The 15,311-nt window shown below is 50.3% G+C and overlaps 1 protein-coding gene across 1 annotated transcript; it reads left to right on the top strand.

The window, feature by feature from the left end:
* Positions 1 to 2,571: 2,571 nt before the first annotated feature.
* Positions 2,572 to 5,850, top strand: Fzd7 (frizzled class receptor 7). Its single transcript, XM_028860386.2, has one exon. It carries the CDS (start codon positions 2,818 to 2,820, stop codon positions 4,534 to 4,536), a length of 1,719 nt encoding a protein of 572 aa, XP_028716219.1. The 5' UTR covers positions 2,572 to 2,817; the 3' UTR covers positions 4,537 to 5,850.
* The last annotated feature ends 9,461 nt before the right edge of the window (positions 5,851 to 15,311 follow it).

The following is a 15,311-nucleotide window of genomic DNA, read 5'->3' as shown; positions in this document are numbered from 1 at the left end:
GAATCCAAGCCCCACCACCCACACTCTCAATGACAAAGCAAAACAGCTCGGATGCCTCCAACATCTCCCAGCAAACAGCAACACACACAATGGTCGGGGATAGGAATGAGGATTTAGAAAGCAGAAGATGGAGTCCTGAAGAAGGTACACTTTTAAAAAAGGAAAATGTTGCCTATTCATCTTTATTGCTCTGAGGCAGATACTCAAGGGGGGGTGGGGTGGGGGTGGAATCTGGTATGAAGGGTAACCTGATGCTTAGAAGGAAAGCAGTGATTTCTATCGCAGGCCAGATGGGGGTGTCAACCGTCTAAAGGGACTCTGCTCTTTAGACCCACTAACGGGAGCACAAAAGAACTCTAACGTGGAAGGAAAGAGTTCAGCAAACCTCTGAGATAAAGTAAATAAAAGAAAGTTACAAGAAGCCCACATCTGGAAGAAAAGGGAATCCAATTGTCTTAAATTTAAGAATCAGCTTTTTCCTAGATGGAGAAACTGTATCCTGCAGGCAGTGACTTCTGCCAGCTTTCAACATTCAAACTGATCAAAAATCTCTCAAGCTCCAACAGCCCACTGAGACAGGGAGGACTCAGCCAGGAATAACGTTTTTTAGAGTGAGGAGGCTGCCGAGGCGACAGAGACATTCAACGATTCAACTTGTCACTTCCCTGCATGGGAATTCATAATATTCATGATATTCCTTGCTGGCCCCTCTGAGAGGGCAGAGGCCCCTTAGTAACTTCCGACCCGTCCGGGGCAGCCAGACAACGCGCATGAGCGCCCAGTGCCTGGAGCAGTGTGAAGATTTGACCGAGAACAAAAGAACGCTTGCCAATCAGAAAACGCTACCCCAGAAGGAAAATAACCCCTCTTTGTGTCTCGAAAGCCCTTTAATTAGCAAATGCCCTGGTTTCTAACGCGCATTAAAAACTTTTTCTATGTAGATTCCAAGTGAAAGATCAAATGGTTGTTTCTGCAACGAAGATGAGATCCCCGAAGGCCACACACCGCAGAACGGAGGGAAAACAGGGCAACCGAAGGCGCTCAGTATAAATCGTACAGAGAGTTCCGGGGCACTCGGTCTCAGGTTACTTTCGTAAGCATTCCCCCAGCGCTGCCTTAGCCTTCTCCAAACCCCCCCGGAACCTCTCGGGCTCCCCGTGCGCGCGGGCGGGGTGGCTGGCTCTCGAGTCTCTCGCACCCCCAGCTCTGGGCCCTCTCCTCCGAGGGTCTGCACTTCCTCCCGCCACAAGTTCCCCTCCCACCCGGGCCGCGTCGGGTTTCTCCTTCCAGGTGGCCCCCCTCTTTGTAACTGGGGGAGGGAGAGAGAGGGGATTTGTGGCTTCATGTGGCCGTTTGGGGTATGGGGAGAGAGAGAGAGAGAGAGAAAAAAAAAAGCGATCCTCAGTCGCACCCCCTTCTGGACCCACACTGATGCTAACCAAAAGCCTCCCGCCCAAGCCAGCCAGGCAAGGCTAACGTGACTCCCGGTCACGTCTCTCCGCCCCAGCGCTGCGCTATTCTCAGCTTCTCGCCAAAGCCTTTTGGCGAAGGCGCCCTTCCGCTCAGGAATGTGTGTTTTAGGGTACCCGGAAGACGAACTGATCTTTCAGGCAAATTCCCTTTCTGGTGTGCGTTCTTCTCCCCTGAGCAAATTCTGGGTAAAAGTTTTCCCTAACTTTTTTTTTTTTTTTCTCCCTCCCGGTCCTCCTCCGCCCCTCCCCTCAGGAATCCGCCCAGAGCGCTCCAGGCCCCGCCCCCCCTCGTTCCCTCGGCCGCCCCTTCCGACTTCCAGCCAATCGGAAGGCGGCGACAGAGAAAACAAAGCGCGCTATTGGACCTCCGGAGGGCTCGGGGCCCGCCCCCATGGAGTGGTTTGTGAATGGGGGGAGGGGAGGGGGCGGGGCGGCCCGAATCCCTGCGAGCCCGACGCTTCTTCTAGCCACCAGCGCGGCTCCCAGGCGTTACTCTGCGCTCCTTCCCGGGCGGGCGGTGGCGGCGGCGGCGGGCGGCGGGCGGCGGGCGGCGGGCGCGGGGACTGCGCGGGGCAGGAGAGGCCGGGTGCAGGCAGGCCGCCGGTGCAGGAGCCTCGGCGCTTCGGATTCCGCGCCACTGGGTTTCCAAAGAGAACTCGCCCAGCTCCGTAGCTCCTGGGCACGGATCGGACTCAAATCGAGAGCCAGACCTTTGACTGAAACTTGGAGCCGACCTTCCCGGGGCTGAAGGAGGCTCGAGGTTCGGAGGAGGAGGAGGAGGAGGAGGCGGCGGCGGCGGCTGCCCGCGGGGCCTCAAGGCGAGAAGGCGGAGCTGCACCGCCGAGGCGGCGACCCGAGCGAGCAGGCAGGGGACGCCGGGCTCTGGCCTGGCGGAGGCCCGACTCGGTGTAGGGGACGCAGGCATCGCCGTGCGCCCGGGGCTCGAGAGACTTGGGCAAACTTTGGAAGGTAACCGGAGACTCTTGTAGCCCGTCACCGAAGAGAAAGCCGCACCGTTACGTCTCGGCGGGGAGGGTAAGGCGATACTCCCCTCCCCAACCTCACCCCACCCCCGATCCCCCAGCCCAGGCCCAGGAGAGTGAGCCCCCGGCGGCCGCGTGAGTGCCACGCGGAGGCGGCTGCGGCGCCCCCTCGGCTGGCGGCCTCGCCCCCGCCGTGCAAGCACCCTAGCGCCCTCGGCTCCGCGCCGCCCACGGCCCGGCCCCGGCGCCGGGAGGACTCTCATGCGCCGGGCGCGGCGGCGCCTCCCTGCATCCCAGCCGCTCCCCAGCGCCTCGTCTTTTTCCTCCAGCTGAGAACGCCGCTGCACGCGCGGCCCGCGGCGATGCGGGGCCCCGGCACTGCGGCGTCGCACCCGCCCCTGGGCCTGTGCGCCCTGGTGCTGGCGCTGCTGGGCGCGCTGCCCGCGGGCACCCGGGCTCAGCCGTACCACGGCGAGAAGGGCATCTCGGTCCCGGACCACGGCTTCTGCCAGCCCATCTCCATCCCGTTGTGCACGGATATCGCCTACAACCAGACCATCCTGCCCAACCTGCTGGGCCACACGAACCAAGAGGACGCGGGCCTCGAGGTGCACCAGTTCTACCCGCTGGTGAAGGTGCAGTGTTCTCCCGAGCTGCGCTTCTTTTTGTGCTCCATGTACGCGCCCGTGTGCACCGTGCTCGACCAAGCCATTCCTCCGTGCCGCTCCCTGTGCGAGCGCGCCCGCCAGGGCTGCGAGGCTCTCATGAACAAGTTCGGCTTCCAGTGGCCTGAGCGACTGCGCTGCGAGAACTTCCCGGTGCACGGCGCCGGCGAGATCTGCGTGGGCCAGAACACGTCCGACGGCTCCGGGGGCGCGGGCGGCAGCCCCACCGCCTACCCTACGGCTCCCTACCTGCCGGACCCGCCTTTCACGGCCATGGCCCCCTCAGATGGCAGGGGCCGGTGGTCTTTCCCCTTCTCGTGCCCGCGCCAGCTCAAAGTGCCCCCCTACCTGGGCTACCGCTTCCTAGGTGAGCGCGACTGCGGTGCCCCGTGTGAGCCGGGCCGTGCTAACGGCCTCATGTACTTTAAAGAAGAGGAGAGGCGTTTCGCCCGCCTCTGGGTGGGTGTGTGGTCGGTGCTGTGCTGCGCCTCGACGCTCTTCACGGTGCTCACCTACCTGGTGGACATGCGGCGCTTCAGCTACCCAGAGCGACCCATCATCTTCCTGTCGGGCTGCTACTTCATGGTGGCTGTCGCGCACGTGGCGGGCTTCCTGCTGGAGGACCGTGCCGTGTGCGTGGAGCGCTTCTCGGACGATGGCTACCGCACGGTGGCGCAGGGCACCAAGAAGGAGGGCTGCACCATCCTCTTCATGGTGCTGTACTTCTTCGGCATGGCCAGCTCCATCTGGTGGGTCATTCTGTCCCTCACTTGGTTCCTGGCGGCTGGCATGAAGTGGGGCCACGAGGCCATCGAGGCCAACTCGCAGTACTTTCACCTGGCCGCGTGGGCTGTGCCGGCGGTCAAGACAATCACCATCTTGGCCATGGGCCAGGTGGACGGGGACCTGCTCAGTGGCGTGTGCTACGTGGGCCTGTCCAGTGTGGATGCGCTGCGGGGCTTCGTGCTGGCGCCCCTGTTCGTCTACCTCTTCATCGGCACGTCCTTCCTGCTGGCCGGCTTTGTGTCGCTCTTCCGCATCCGCACCATCATGAAGCATGACGGCACCAAGACGGAGAAGCTGGAGAAGCTCATGGTGCGCATCGGCGTCTTCAGCGTGCTCTACACCGTGCCGGCCACCATCGTGCTGGCCTGCTACTTCTACGAGCAGGCCTTCCGCGAGCATTGGGAGCGCACCTGGCTCCTGCAGACCTGCAAGAGCTACGCGGTGCCCTGCCCTCCGGGCCACTTCCCGCCCATGAGCCCGGACTTCACAGTCTTCATGATCAAGTACCTGATGACCATGATCGTGGGCATCACGACCGGCTTCTGGATCTGGTCGGGCAAGACCCTGCAGTCATGGCGTCGCTTCTACCACAGACTCAGCCACAGCAGTAAGGGGGAGACTGCGGTATGAACCCCGGTCCTTCCCTGGCCCTTGCCACTTCCTACCCCCTTGGAGGAGGAGAAGCATGGTGGGGGGGGGGACGACAAAAACTGCTGGGTGGGGGCTTGTTTCTGTAGACAACCCCCCCTTCTCCACTGAGCTTTAACATGGGAGTGAGAAGTTATTTGGAGGTGAGAAGAGATTTGGGGTGAGAGGCGGTGTTGAGAGGAGGCCTGAGTGAAACGTCAGAAGGCAGGGTGGATGAAAAAGACTTCTGGTTAAGACTTGCGGGATGATGCTAAACTGTGAAAGGTAGGGGCCGGCTAGGGCCTTCAGGGAAAGGTTGAGGTCAGCAGAGACTGGAGAGTCCTTCCCGGCGCCAGAGCTGAGCCAGGGCTGAGTCCAGTCCCTGCCGCCAGGCCAGTGGCTGTCCTCACTCCAGCGAGGCCGGGGGAGGGGGGAGAGAGCGCTCCGTCTGCTGCCTGGGCTTTGTTGGGGAGATGGGGGCCCCCTGTGGTGCCCTTGTCAAGCGGTGGTCAAACCATAATCTCTTTTCACTGGGGCCAAACTGGAGCCCAGATGGGTTAATTTCCAGGGTCAGACATTACAGTCCTCCTCCCCGCCCGTTTTTGTTTTTTTTTTTTTTCCCCCTCCCCTCCTCCTTTCAAGACTAGTAAAAATCAGCCTCTGGAAGGCCGGGGAGGCCTGCCTGCTAGAATCCTAACGCGAAGATGCCAAAGAAGACATTTCCGCGAGGAAGGCCAAGGAGAGAGTGGCAGAGTTCTGCTACTTTCTTTCTTTTTTTTTTTTCATTTTCTTGGGCAGGCGGGAAGGCGAGAAGAAAAAGAATGTTTGATTTGGTTTCATGCCCTGAAAAGAAGAGACTTGTTGCTTTTCGAAATAGGAATGCATTTCCCCTTGTCTTTGTTGTAAGAGACAAAGGGGAGACAAAAGTGTCTCCCCGAGGAAAGGCTTCACTGGGAAGGCAGCCGCTTTTATAGGCAAAGCAGCAGAAATCTGAGGTCTCCCTTCGGTTGTTAATTTGGTTGAGATAAACATTCCTTTTTAAGGAAAAGCGAAGGGCAAGCATGCTTGCTTTCGTACCCATTCAGCCAAAGGTTCTGCCTTGGGTAAAGGAAGTGGAAGGAGTTTTGTTATTTGTTTTAAACAGATTTAATTCAGAACACATGATCTAACAGGCTCTGTTAAACAGCTTAATGAAGTCTCTCCGTCCCACACCCCCCATAAGCCTAAATTTCGGGTTTCTGTCCCCCACCTCCTTCCGTCCAATTTGTGTGTGTGTGTGTGTGTTTTTTTTTTTCTTTTTTCTGTGTGTGTTTGGAGTTTTTTGTTTGTTTGGGGTTTCTTTGGGCTGTTTTGTTTGTGTGTTTGTTTTGTTTTGTTTTTTCCTTTCTCTTTTTTTTCTTTTCTCTTTTTTTCTTTTTCTGTTTGATTTTTTTTTTTTTTTAAATAGTTTTTCGAGACAAGGTTTCTCTGTGTATCCCCTCCCTGTCCTGGAAATCACTCTGTAGACCAGGCTGGCCTTGAACTCTAAGATTTCCCCCCTGCTTTTGCCTCCCTAGTGCTGGACCTGGCTCACCTATCCAATTTGTATTCTTCAAGATGAAAGGAGAGGCACGATGCTCACAGAATCAAAAGAAAGGGAAAATTAATTAAAGGGGTTAAAAACCTTTTGCCCACCTTTCCTCTTAGTTCCATAACTCTGTGTGTAAGAAACATGTGCCGACCCTTTCTCTGGTTGAAGAGGTGGCATGCAAGAGTGATAGGAGTTTGTGCCAGGTTTAGAAAAGTCATTACAGGAAGGTAAACTTCAAAGTGATTCTGGAGTTCTTTGAAATGTGCTAGAAGACTTAAATTTATTAATCTTAAATCATATACTTTCCCCCCCTTGTAATAGAGGTCTGGTTCTTTGGCATAATGGTGTATTGCTAAGCAGAGCATCATGGGAGCTAACCTTGACTCCACCTTTGACCCTGACTGTCCTCCAGTCTTGCAATGCTGCACAGCTTCTCAGCAGTTAAATGCCAATCAGGGGGGTACTGTCAGGAGTACAAATTACTTTATATATGTCACGTTTGGTTGAATGGAGCTGCTTTTACGTTACAGTGATCTTGCATTTCTGAAACTTTCAAAAAATGATCTCACCTGTCAGATTTTTTTTTTTAACTGCCACCACACAGGTTTGGTGTCTTTTGTGTTTTCTCTCTTAAGTGCATGTGAAATTTGTAAAATAGAGACAGTGCAGTATGTATATTTTGTAAATCTCCCATTTTTGTAAGAAAATATATATTGTATTTATACATTTTTACTTTGGATTTTTGTTTTGTTTTTTTTTGCCTTTAAAGATCTACAACGAAGCCCCACTTTATCACATGTACAGATCACAAATAAATTTTTTAAAAAATATAAAGCGAATGTTTATTTACTCTGCCTGAGATAGTAAGCCAAAGAACAAAACTTTATTGTGGACAGAAGGCGTGCTGTGTCCCCCAGAGAAGAGGATGGTGGTGTAGGCTCCCAAAAGCTTTGACTGTCCTTTAGTTTTGCTTTGTTCTTGTTTTCTGTTTCCTGCTCCCCTCCGTGGCCTCCTCCGCATCACCTCTAAGCCAGTGGTTCTCAACAAGAGGGTCGGGCCCCTGTGGGGTCACATATCAGTTGTCCTGCGTATCAGATATTCACATGACGATTCGTAACAGTAGTAAAGTTACAGTTATGAAATAATTTTACGGTTGGGGGTCACCACAACCTGAGGAGCTGTGTTAAAGGGTCACAGCATTAGGAAGGTTGAGAACCACTGCACTAAGCATTTTCAGGGAAGTTTTGGGGACCCACTAGAGGTTCTGAATGCATGTCTCTCTGATCTGTAATTTACCAACCTTACAAGACTAAGCCCATGTTTGGAAGAGGACCAGAGGTATTCTTGGTATTTCTACTTTTCCGTTGATTTTCCCCGCCTTGGGAAGTGTGTGTGTGTGTGTGTGTGTGTGTGTGTGTGTGTGTGTCCCCTAATAGGCCTTATCTAAATTATTAATATTTAAATGCTTTGAATTCAAGTGGTAGGGAAAGTTTGCAGATGCTTCCAGATGAGAGCAGGGGTCACCTGTGTAGAACACTTAGCTGGAGGCTTGGCTCTGCCTTCTGGGTTAACTAAAGCAGGCTGAGAGCTCTCGGAGGGGGGCAGTGAGTGACTCAGCAGCTCGCAGGAATAGACTACTGCCTGACCCTGAGGTGGCCTCAGAAGCCACTGACCCTGAGGTGGCCTCAGAAGCCGCTCTGCTGTTATTTGCTCTTGAAGAGAGGCTAACTTTGGAAGCAGATGAGGCTGGGTAGCCCCTGGGGAAATGGTCAGGCAGTCTCAGACTCCCAACTCTAAGCCTGGGTAGTTTTTTTCACTTGCTGCTGCTTTAAGTCAGGTGCCAATACCCCGATTCTACCCCAAGTAGGCAGATGATACCCCAAGTAGGCAGTGTGCTGCTGTCTCTCCTATCCCACACCCGGCTTAAAGTGTCTGGAGTTCTAAGGCCTAACAGAAACACTTTGGGGTTTGTTCTAATTAACAGGCTCACAGAGGCTGGTGTGTTTTACAGACAGAAAGAATGAAAACCAGTGACAGGCAGTTCTCTCCAGGAGGAGGATGGCCAGCTAGACACCGGCTCAAAGCAGCTTTGTTTGTTTGTTTGTTTTGTTTTGTTTTTTACGAGTCTCCTGGGCTCACAGCACACAGTGGGTGTGAGGTCATTCTAACCTGTGAAGAGTTGGGCAGCAAGGAGCAGAAAATTTAGTGACTCTGAATGTCTTAAGCTTTATCCACTTTTCAGTTGTAAAATGACAACTTTTAGGTAAACCGTGCCTTTCAACGGGGAGTCAGTACTGCCTGTTAAGAATGTTTGCTTCCAGGGCAAATGGCAGGAGCTCGCTGCTTGCTTTTTCTTCTCCTTTTCCCTTTTCCTTTTTCCTTAGTGTAAACAGCTGATGGAGGCACTTAGCCCCTTCCAAGGGAAGTACTGTGACTGCTCCTAAAGGTCATATCCCTCCCTGCCTTGTCTTCCAGAGCTCCCAGTGATGGAGGAGGCTTGGTCTCTAATAAGGGAACAAAAACAGCATGTGAAGAAATCACTAACCTGCTCTCGTTCGCAGAAAACTCACACTTCCGTTCCTTTCCCATGAGGATGCCCTGGGAGGTCAAATCATACCGAAGAATTTTAGAAACCCCATGAGTTTTCCTGAAAAGTTGCATTTTAGCAGAAACTATGTGAGGGAGAGCCTTTGCAAGAGGGCATATATAGAGTATATATGAAAAACATATAAGGGCATATAAGAAAAACATTGGCGGGAGTTGGATGCTAATCCCCAGATAAGGAACAAAAACACTGAGACTTTCCTGCACTTTATAAAACGAAACGCAACAGTGCATTGCAACACCTAATCGTGGTAAGTGGGTGTGGGAAAACTCTTGGCAAGGGGGGCGGGGGAAACGTGCCCTGTTAATGTCTTAGTATTAGTTTTTAAAATGTGCTTAAAATAGTGATATTGGCAATTCTCTTGATAGGACTATCGTAACATAGCAGCTGTAGGTTGGAGCCCTGTAATTACAGTCAGAAAATCGCTTCTCACTCTCCCATCTTTAATTTCACTGAAAAGGCAGATGGCTATTTATAGACGGTATATTTTTGTATATGCATATGTGAACGGTGAATAACAGTCTACGGGGCTCCAGGAAATCCTAGAAGAGAGTGAAAACACTCCAGCGTGCACTTAAATAAATAGTCCATAGATGATGTGCTGGCCAGTTTCTATGCCAACTTGACACAGGCTAGAGTCATTTGGGAAGAGGGAACCTCAACTGAGAAAAGGTCCCCACCAGATTAGCCTGTGGGCAAGCTTCTAGGGCATTCTCTTGATTAAGGATTGATGTGGGTGGCCCACGGGGGTGTTCCCCCCCTGAGGGTAGTCCTGGGTGGTTAAGCAAACAGGCTGAGCAAGCCATGAGGAGAAAGCCAGTGAATAACCTTTTCCATGGCCTCTGCATCGGTTCCTACCTCCAGGTTCCTGCCTTGGTTCCTGCCCTGACTTCCCTGGATGATGAACTAAGGTGAAATAGACCGTTTCTCCTGAGGATGCTTTTGGTTGTGGTGGTTTATCACAGCACTAGACGTCCTAACTAAGACACATTCTTTTTTTTCTCCTTATTATCCTTTCCTCAGTGAATTAACCTGGTTTCAAAAAAATTCATCCTTAAATTCTTCTTAATAAGCCTTTTTTAAAAAAAATCTAAAGCTGTATTCCTCATACTTCCTAGGAAATTGAACCTAGTTAAAATGTTACCATAACAATTCCAGTTCTTTGGTAAACATATGACATTTTTTATTCTGTTTTGTTATCTTTTATATGCATGTGGGGGGGATATGTGGGTGTGTGAAATATGTATGTGAGTATGGATGTGTGCACAGGTGTGTGTATACACGTGTGTGTAGTGGAGGCCAGAGGTTGACGCTAGCTGTCTTCTTTCTCTCCACCTTATTTGTTGAGACAAGTTTCTCACCAAACTTGGAACTCATCAATTCCATTGGGATGGCTAGGCAGTAATCCCCAGTGGTCTCCTGTCTCTGCCCCTTCAGCCCTGGAGGTACAGTAACATATATACAACTTTCACATGTGTGTTGGGGACATGTGTGTGACGATCCTAACTCAGGTCCTTGTACTTGTGGGGCAAGCAAGCCATCTCTTTGGGGAGATTAGATAGACAGATAGATGATAGATAAATAAATAAGAGGTTAGATAGATAGATGATAGATAGATAGATAGATAGATAGATAAGAGATTAGATAGATAGATGAGAGATTAGATAGATAGATGATATAGATAGATGATAGATAATAGATGAGAGATTAGATAGATGGATGGATAGATAGATGATATAGATAGATGATAGATAATAGATGAGAGATTAGATAGATGATAGATAATAGATGAGAGATTAGATAGATGATAGATAATAGATGAGAGATTAGATAGATAGATAGATAGATAGATAGATAGATAGATAGATAGATAGATAGATAGAGACAGATAGATGCTGGGGACCAGCCTCAGCGGTTTCGGGGGTCCAAAGGATGGGACACCTGGAAGGCACAGTAACGACTCAGAGACAGTGTTTGTGCGAGCTGACAGTCACTTCGGGCTTCTGCAGCTGCTCAGTAGCTCCTCTGCCACAGCTTCCTTAGCTTCCCTGGCTTCTGCTTTTGCCCTGGTGACCCCAGTCTTTTATTGTCATAAGCAAGGGGGAACAGAAAGAAAAGGCAAAATCACCCAATACAAAATGTTCTCATGATTCCAAAGGTTATTCTTAGAAAATCACCAATATATTCTTCATCATCTTTTACTAAGCACAGGAACTATCCCAGACTTAACACCAAAGCAAGCACAATCTATTTTTATTATTAATGATTATACAATCTTTTGAGCACTTAACCCAGGGGCTAGCAACATGCAATTTCGCAAAACTAAGGTAAAAATAAGAACAGTGGTCAATGTACCAGACAGTCATTTCCTTCTCACAGTCTGCTCCGACCTCAAGACCCCTGCAGCTGCCTAAGTTCCTCCTCAGCCCTCTGAAGACACCAAGCCCCATGACTGGTGGGCCACAATGACCTCAGACAAGAATCTGTCTCTGCAAGTCAGCAACTTCTGTCCTTCCATATCCCAACAATTCCAAGGAAGACCTAATCTAATTTATAGAGCTTCTATGAAAGGAAGCCCACCTTTTCTGGCAGCTCTTTCTAATCTAGGAACACAATAAAGCTTGCAGCAATCATTCCATCAGTTGCCACATTGTCTCTCACTCCTTCAGGAGGAATAAAACGTATCTGGATTAAAGCTGCCATCTGCCGACGTGTGCGCGCTTTATCCAGCATCGGGGCAGAGCAGGCGGTCGCTGTGAGTTCGAGGCCAGCCTGGGCTACCAAGTGAGCTCCAGGAAAGGCGCAAAGCTACACAGAGAAACCTTGTCTCGAAAAAACAAAAACAAAAAATAAATAAATAAATAAAGCTGCCATCTCCCTTTCTTGGTGGAGGCCCCTATTTTCCTCCTATTCTAGGTTCCCACCCTTTTAGTTTATCATCCCATCTGTATGTTACTCCGTCCACAGTCTTCAGCCAATACCCCTTAGGGTCTCAAGTTTTACACAATGCCCTTGGAATATCCTCAGAAACTGAATTATCCATCATGGCCAATTTGAGTCCAGTGTCTTGATACACTTCATACCATGTGCTATAGTTGACCACACATTCAGTACAGTTTATCCAAGCCTGAGAAGCTTCCCCAGGCTGCAGGTTCTTTCCCATGACCTGCATAACTGCCTCAACCCCAGCCTGGGTGATCATCTCTGTATAATTTCCTGTGAAATTTACTTTACTCCTTTCCTGTATCGCATAAATCAATCACCATTGATCTAGGAACACAGAGCATGAAAATCAGATAGAAGAAGAAGAAGACAAGTATTACAAGAAGTAATTATATGGAGGAGAACACGACATGTGCATACCATAAAGCATGACCTTGGGACATGTAGGCATTTCTGCCTTGGCCTTCTAGAGGCATGCTAAGCAGATCTGGAGGGGAATGCACAAAAGGTTGATGGTCCACAATCTCGGGGCCCCTTTTCTCCAATCTCTGCTGGCAGCACATCAGCCATCTTATATGCCTTCCCCGGCAGATACATAGATACATAGATGTGTGTGCATTGGGCTGGAGAGATGGCTCAGAGGTTAAGAGCATTGATTGCTCTACCACAGGTCCTGAGTTCAATTCTCAGCAACCACATGACAGCTCACAACCATCTGTAATGAGATCTGGTGCTCTCTTGCTGTATACATAATAAATAAATAAATCTTTAAAAAATATGCACATATATATTCATTCTGGAATTTTCTCAGTATCATAGTTGGAGGTGAGCAAGTTTGACAACAGTCGTTTATTATATGTTCCATTTCGAAAGCACCGATCAGCAGCCAGTTCAAAGGTGCCAGAGGGAGAACAGGTAAGACAGACAGACAAAGGTCACCTGAGACAAGTCTAGACCCAGGGCAGAGTGAGCATGTCCCTCAAGGAAGAATGAGCAAGTACAAAGTCACGATGCAGACAAGACTGGCCAGTGTCAGGAGAGGGACTCAAGTGACATTTGACCTTTTCTTAAAGGTTCATTATTTGACTTCTCCTCTCTCTTATTTCAGCCCTGAAATGGAAAGCAATTACTAATTAAAAGATAAATTGAAAGAGTTGGTGAAGGACTATTTGAAAGGACTATTTTAATTGTACAGCAAATTCATTGAAATGCATAAAGTTTGGGACCGGACTGCCTTAATCTAGCCATGTAATGTTTTCGTTGGTGAGTTCACTACAAAGAGTGAATTCAGAAAGCATCAGTGAGGTGTATAGATGAGGTGGAAGTAGTGAGTGCTGTCCTCACGCTGACCATGGTGTGCTCTCCGCAGTCTGTAGCCTGGCCTCTAGTACAGTGTCCTACAGGTCGACCCTGATGTCCAGAAGATGTCCAGCAAGAATCTGTTCCCGAGAACCCAGATTATGTGGCGCTCTGGAACCTGTGTGTCCTTAAATTGCTTCCTTCTCTGGCGGCTTGCTCTCCTCATCTGAGAAGATGGTCTCTGAGGTGAAAGCCTTCCAGTGGCAGCCAACACAATCATCGCATGGTGTGCTGAACCGGCATATCCGTCTGCAGAGTACTCCACAACTTTCTTAAAGTGCCTGGGTGGTTCCTGTAGGTCAGTGTGTCCTGCCCTTCAATGAACCAAGTGAGTGCGCACTGTGCACCCACAGAAGCCGCATTGTGGGGGCTGTGGAACTCTGAAACAGGCTGTTTCATCTCCCCGCTCTGTCTAACTGGGGGTGGGTGGGGCAGTGATGGGTGCCACACACCTGTAACCCCAGCACTGGAAAGGCTGAGGCGAACCATACGTTTGAGACAGGCCTATGCAGTGAGACTCTCGAAACAAAGGTTTTATTCCGTGGACCCTTGGTTTTCTCTCCAAGCACGTGACCGTACCATAGCCAGGTTTAGCCAGTGTCTTGGAATTTTTTTGCTGCTGGGTATTTTAGTACCAAATCTATACTCAAATGCCTGAAATGACAGGGACAGACATTTTTGCTTCTGACCAGTTCGTTGCACGCAGGCAGGAATCAAACGTTTCTCTGGGCTCCTAAAGCCTCTTTCAAAAGCTGCTTAACTAACAAGAAGCTCTTGTGAGGGGTTCGAGTGTGCTTAAGCCAAGGGTCCACTTAACGGCAAGGATGCTTTGGGGGAACTCTGTTCTGCCGCTTTGGCTGGTGAGCTGCCATTAATGCCTCTCGCCTGTGAAGCTCCTTCCTACAAGGCTCTGGCATCAGGTTCAGCTCAGCGTTCACGAAGTCTCCAGAGATAAGCGTATCTGGGGTAAGAAAGGGCATTTACGAGAGACCAAAGAGAGGAGAGGTCAGATGGGTTCCATATATCCGTGAATAAATAGACAAGCTGTCCAAGTGATCCAGCACTACCCACTCAGGGGGAACTGGAGCCCCAAACTTCTTGGCCGAGAAGGTTCTAGAGTACGATGGAATCAAAAGGAAAAGTGTTTAGGAGGGTATTGTGGGATGGTGGGGGTAGGGGGTGGGGGTAGAAAACAGTGGCCACAAAGAAGGCATGTGCTGCGAAACCTACCACCAACCATACTTTTTTAAATGCGGGGGTGGGGGTGGGAGTTGGGGGGAATGGACAGACACGCCTAGAGCATTTAGTTCTTGGTTTTCTTTTGGGTGCGCACGCATAGAGCATTTAGTTCTTGTTGCTGGGTCTGAAGAGTCGCTGGAAGGAAAGCTAGGTTGCCCCTGGTCCCTGATTTGCTTTTCGCAGCAGATGTGGAGAGAAACCAGCTAAAGCTATGATTCTCCAAAGTTCCAAAGGACTGGTCGCCCGAGTGCTGGGTGCCAGGCGGGCCCCTGTGTGTTCAGCACAGTGGCGAGAGGCCTTTCCCCAGCCTCAGCCTGAGCGGCACCCTGCAAACAGCAGCGCCCTGCTCATTCAGGCAGGGATCCAAGCGAGTGCACGGAAAACACTACATTGTGTATCTTCAAAGCATCTTTCTCTCCCCGTGGACTTAAACTAACGAATCAGTGGGGGTACCTTGAATGCTTTCCAAGGATGGGGAAGCCACAGTTCATGAGGCTAAAAGCAGTTTATTCAGCGTCCCCAGCACTCCCAAGCCAAGCCACAGAGAAGGATCCACCCAGATCGCCCTAAAACTGAGTCTGGTTCTCTTCCCCCTAGAGCAAAGGGACTTAAATATGCAGCATGACCAAAGAGGAGAGAGCAAAGAGGCCAGGAGAGGAGCCTTGGGTTTGCACATGCTTTGTGAAAGGGAGCATGTTGTGACGGTATCACCATGTTGTCATGGGCAGCGCTGACTAACTCCTTGTGTGTCCTTGGTAATAATGATCACTATCTTTACAGTTGTTGACATCTCCTGAGCACCAACTGTACACAAAGCCCTGGGTACAATATGGCAGAGGGTACAAGACAACTTACCCAGAACCCTAACCGTGGCATTTGGTACCTAATAAGTACTCGGTGAATACCAACATCTTTATGATAAATACACAATGATCTCACTTACCCATTATAACAACCCTAGGAGGTAGGTATAATTACCCCCCAGTTGGCGTGTGGGAAAACCTAACCCTGCAAGGTGAGCCAGAGAAGCGGCCACATTGGCTCTGGTTGGTGCCCCTAATC

Source organism: Peromyscus leucopus, chromosome 13, assembly GCF_004664715.2.
Source record: "Peromyscus leucopus breed LL Stock chromosome 13, UCI_PerLeu_2.1, whole genome shotgun sequence".
Classification (NCBI taxonomy): Eukaryota; Metazoa; Chordata; class Mammalia; order Rodentia; family Cricetidae; genus Peromyscus; species Peromyscus leucopus.
The sequence above is the reverse complement of the archived record's forward strand: the minus strand, read 5'-3'. Positions and strand labels throughout refer to the sequence as shown.

Coding starts and splice junctions, on each gene's coding strand:
- Fzd7 (XM_028860386.2), top strand. CDS start 2,818: ATGCGGGGCCCCGGCACTGCGGCGTCGCACCCGCCCCTGGGCCTGTGC.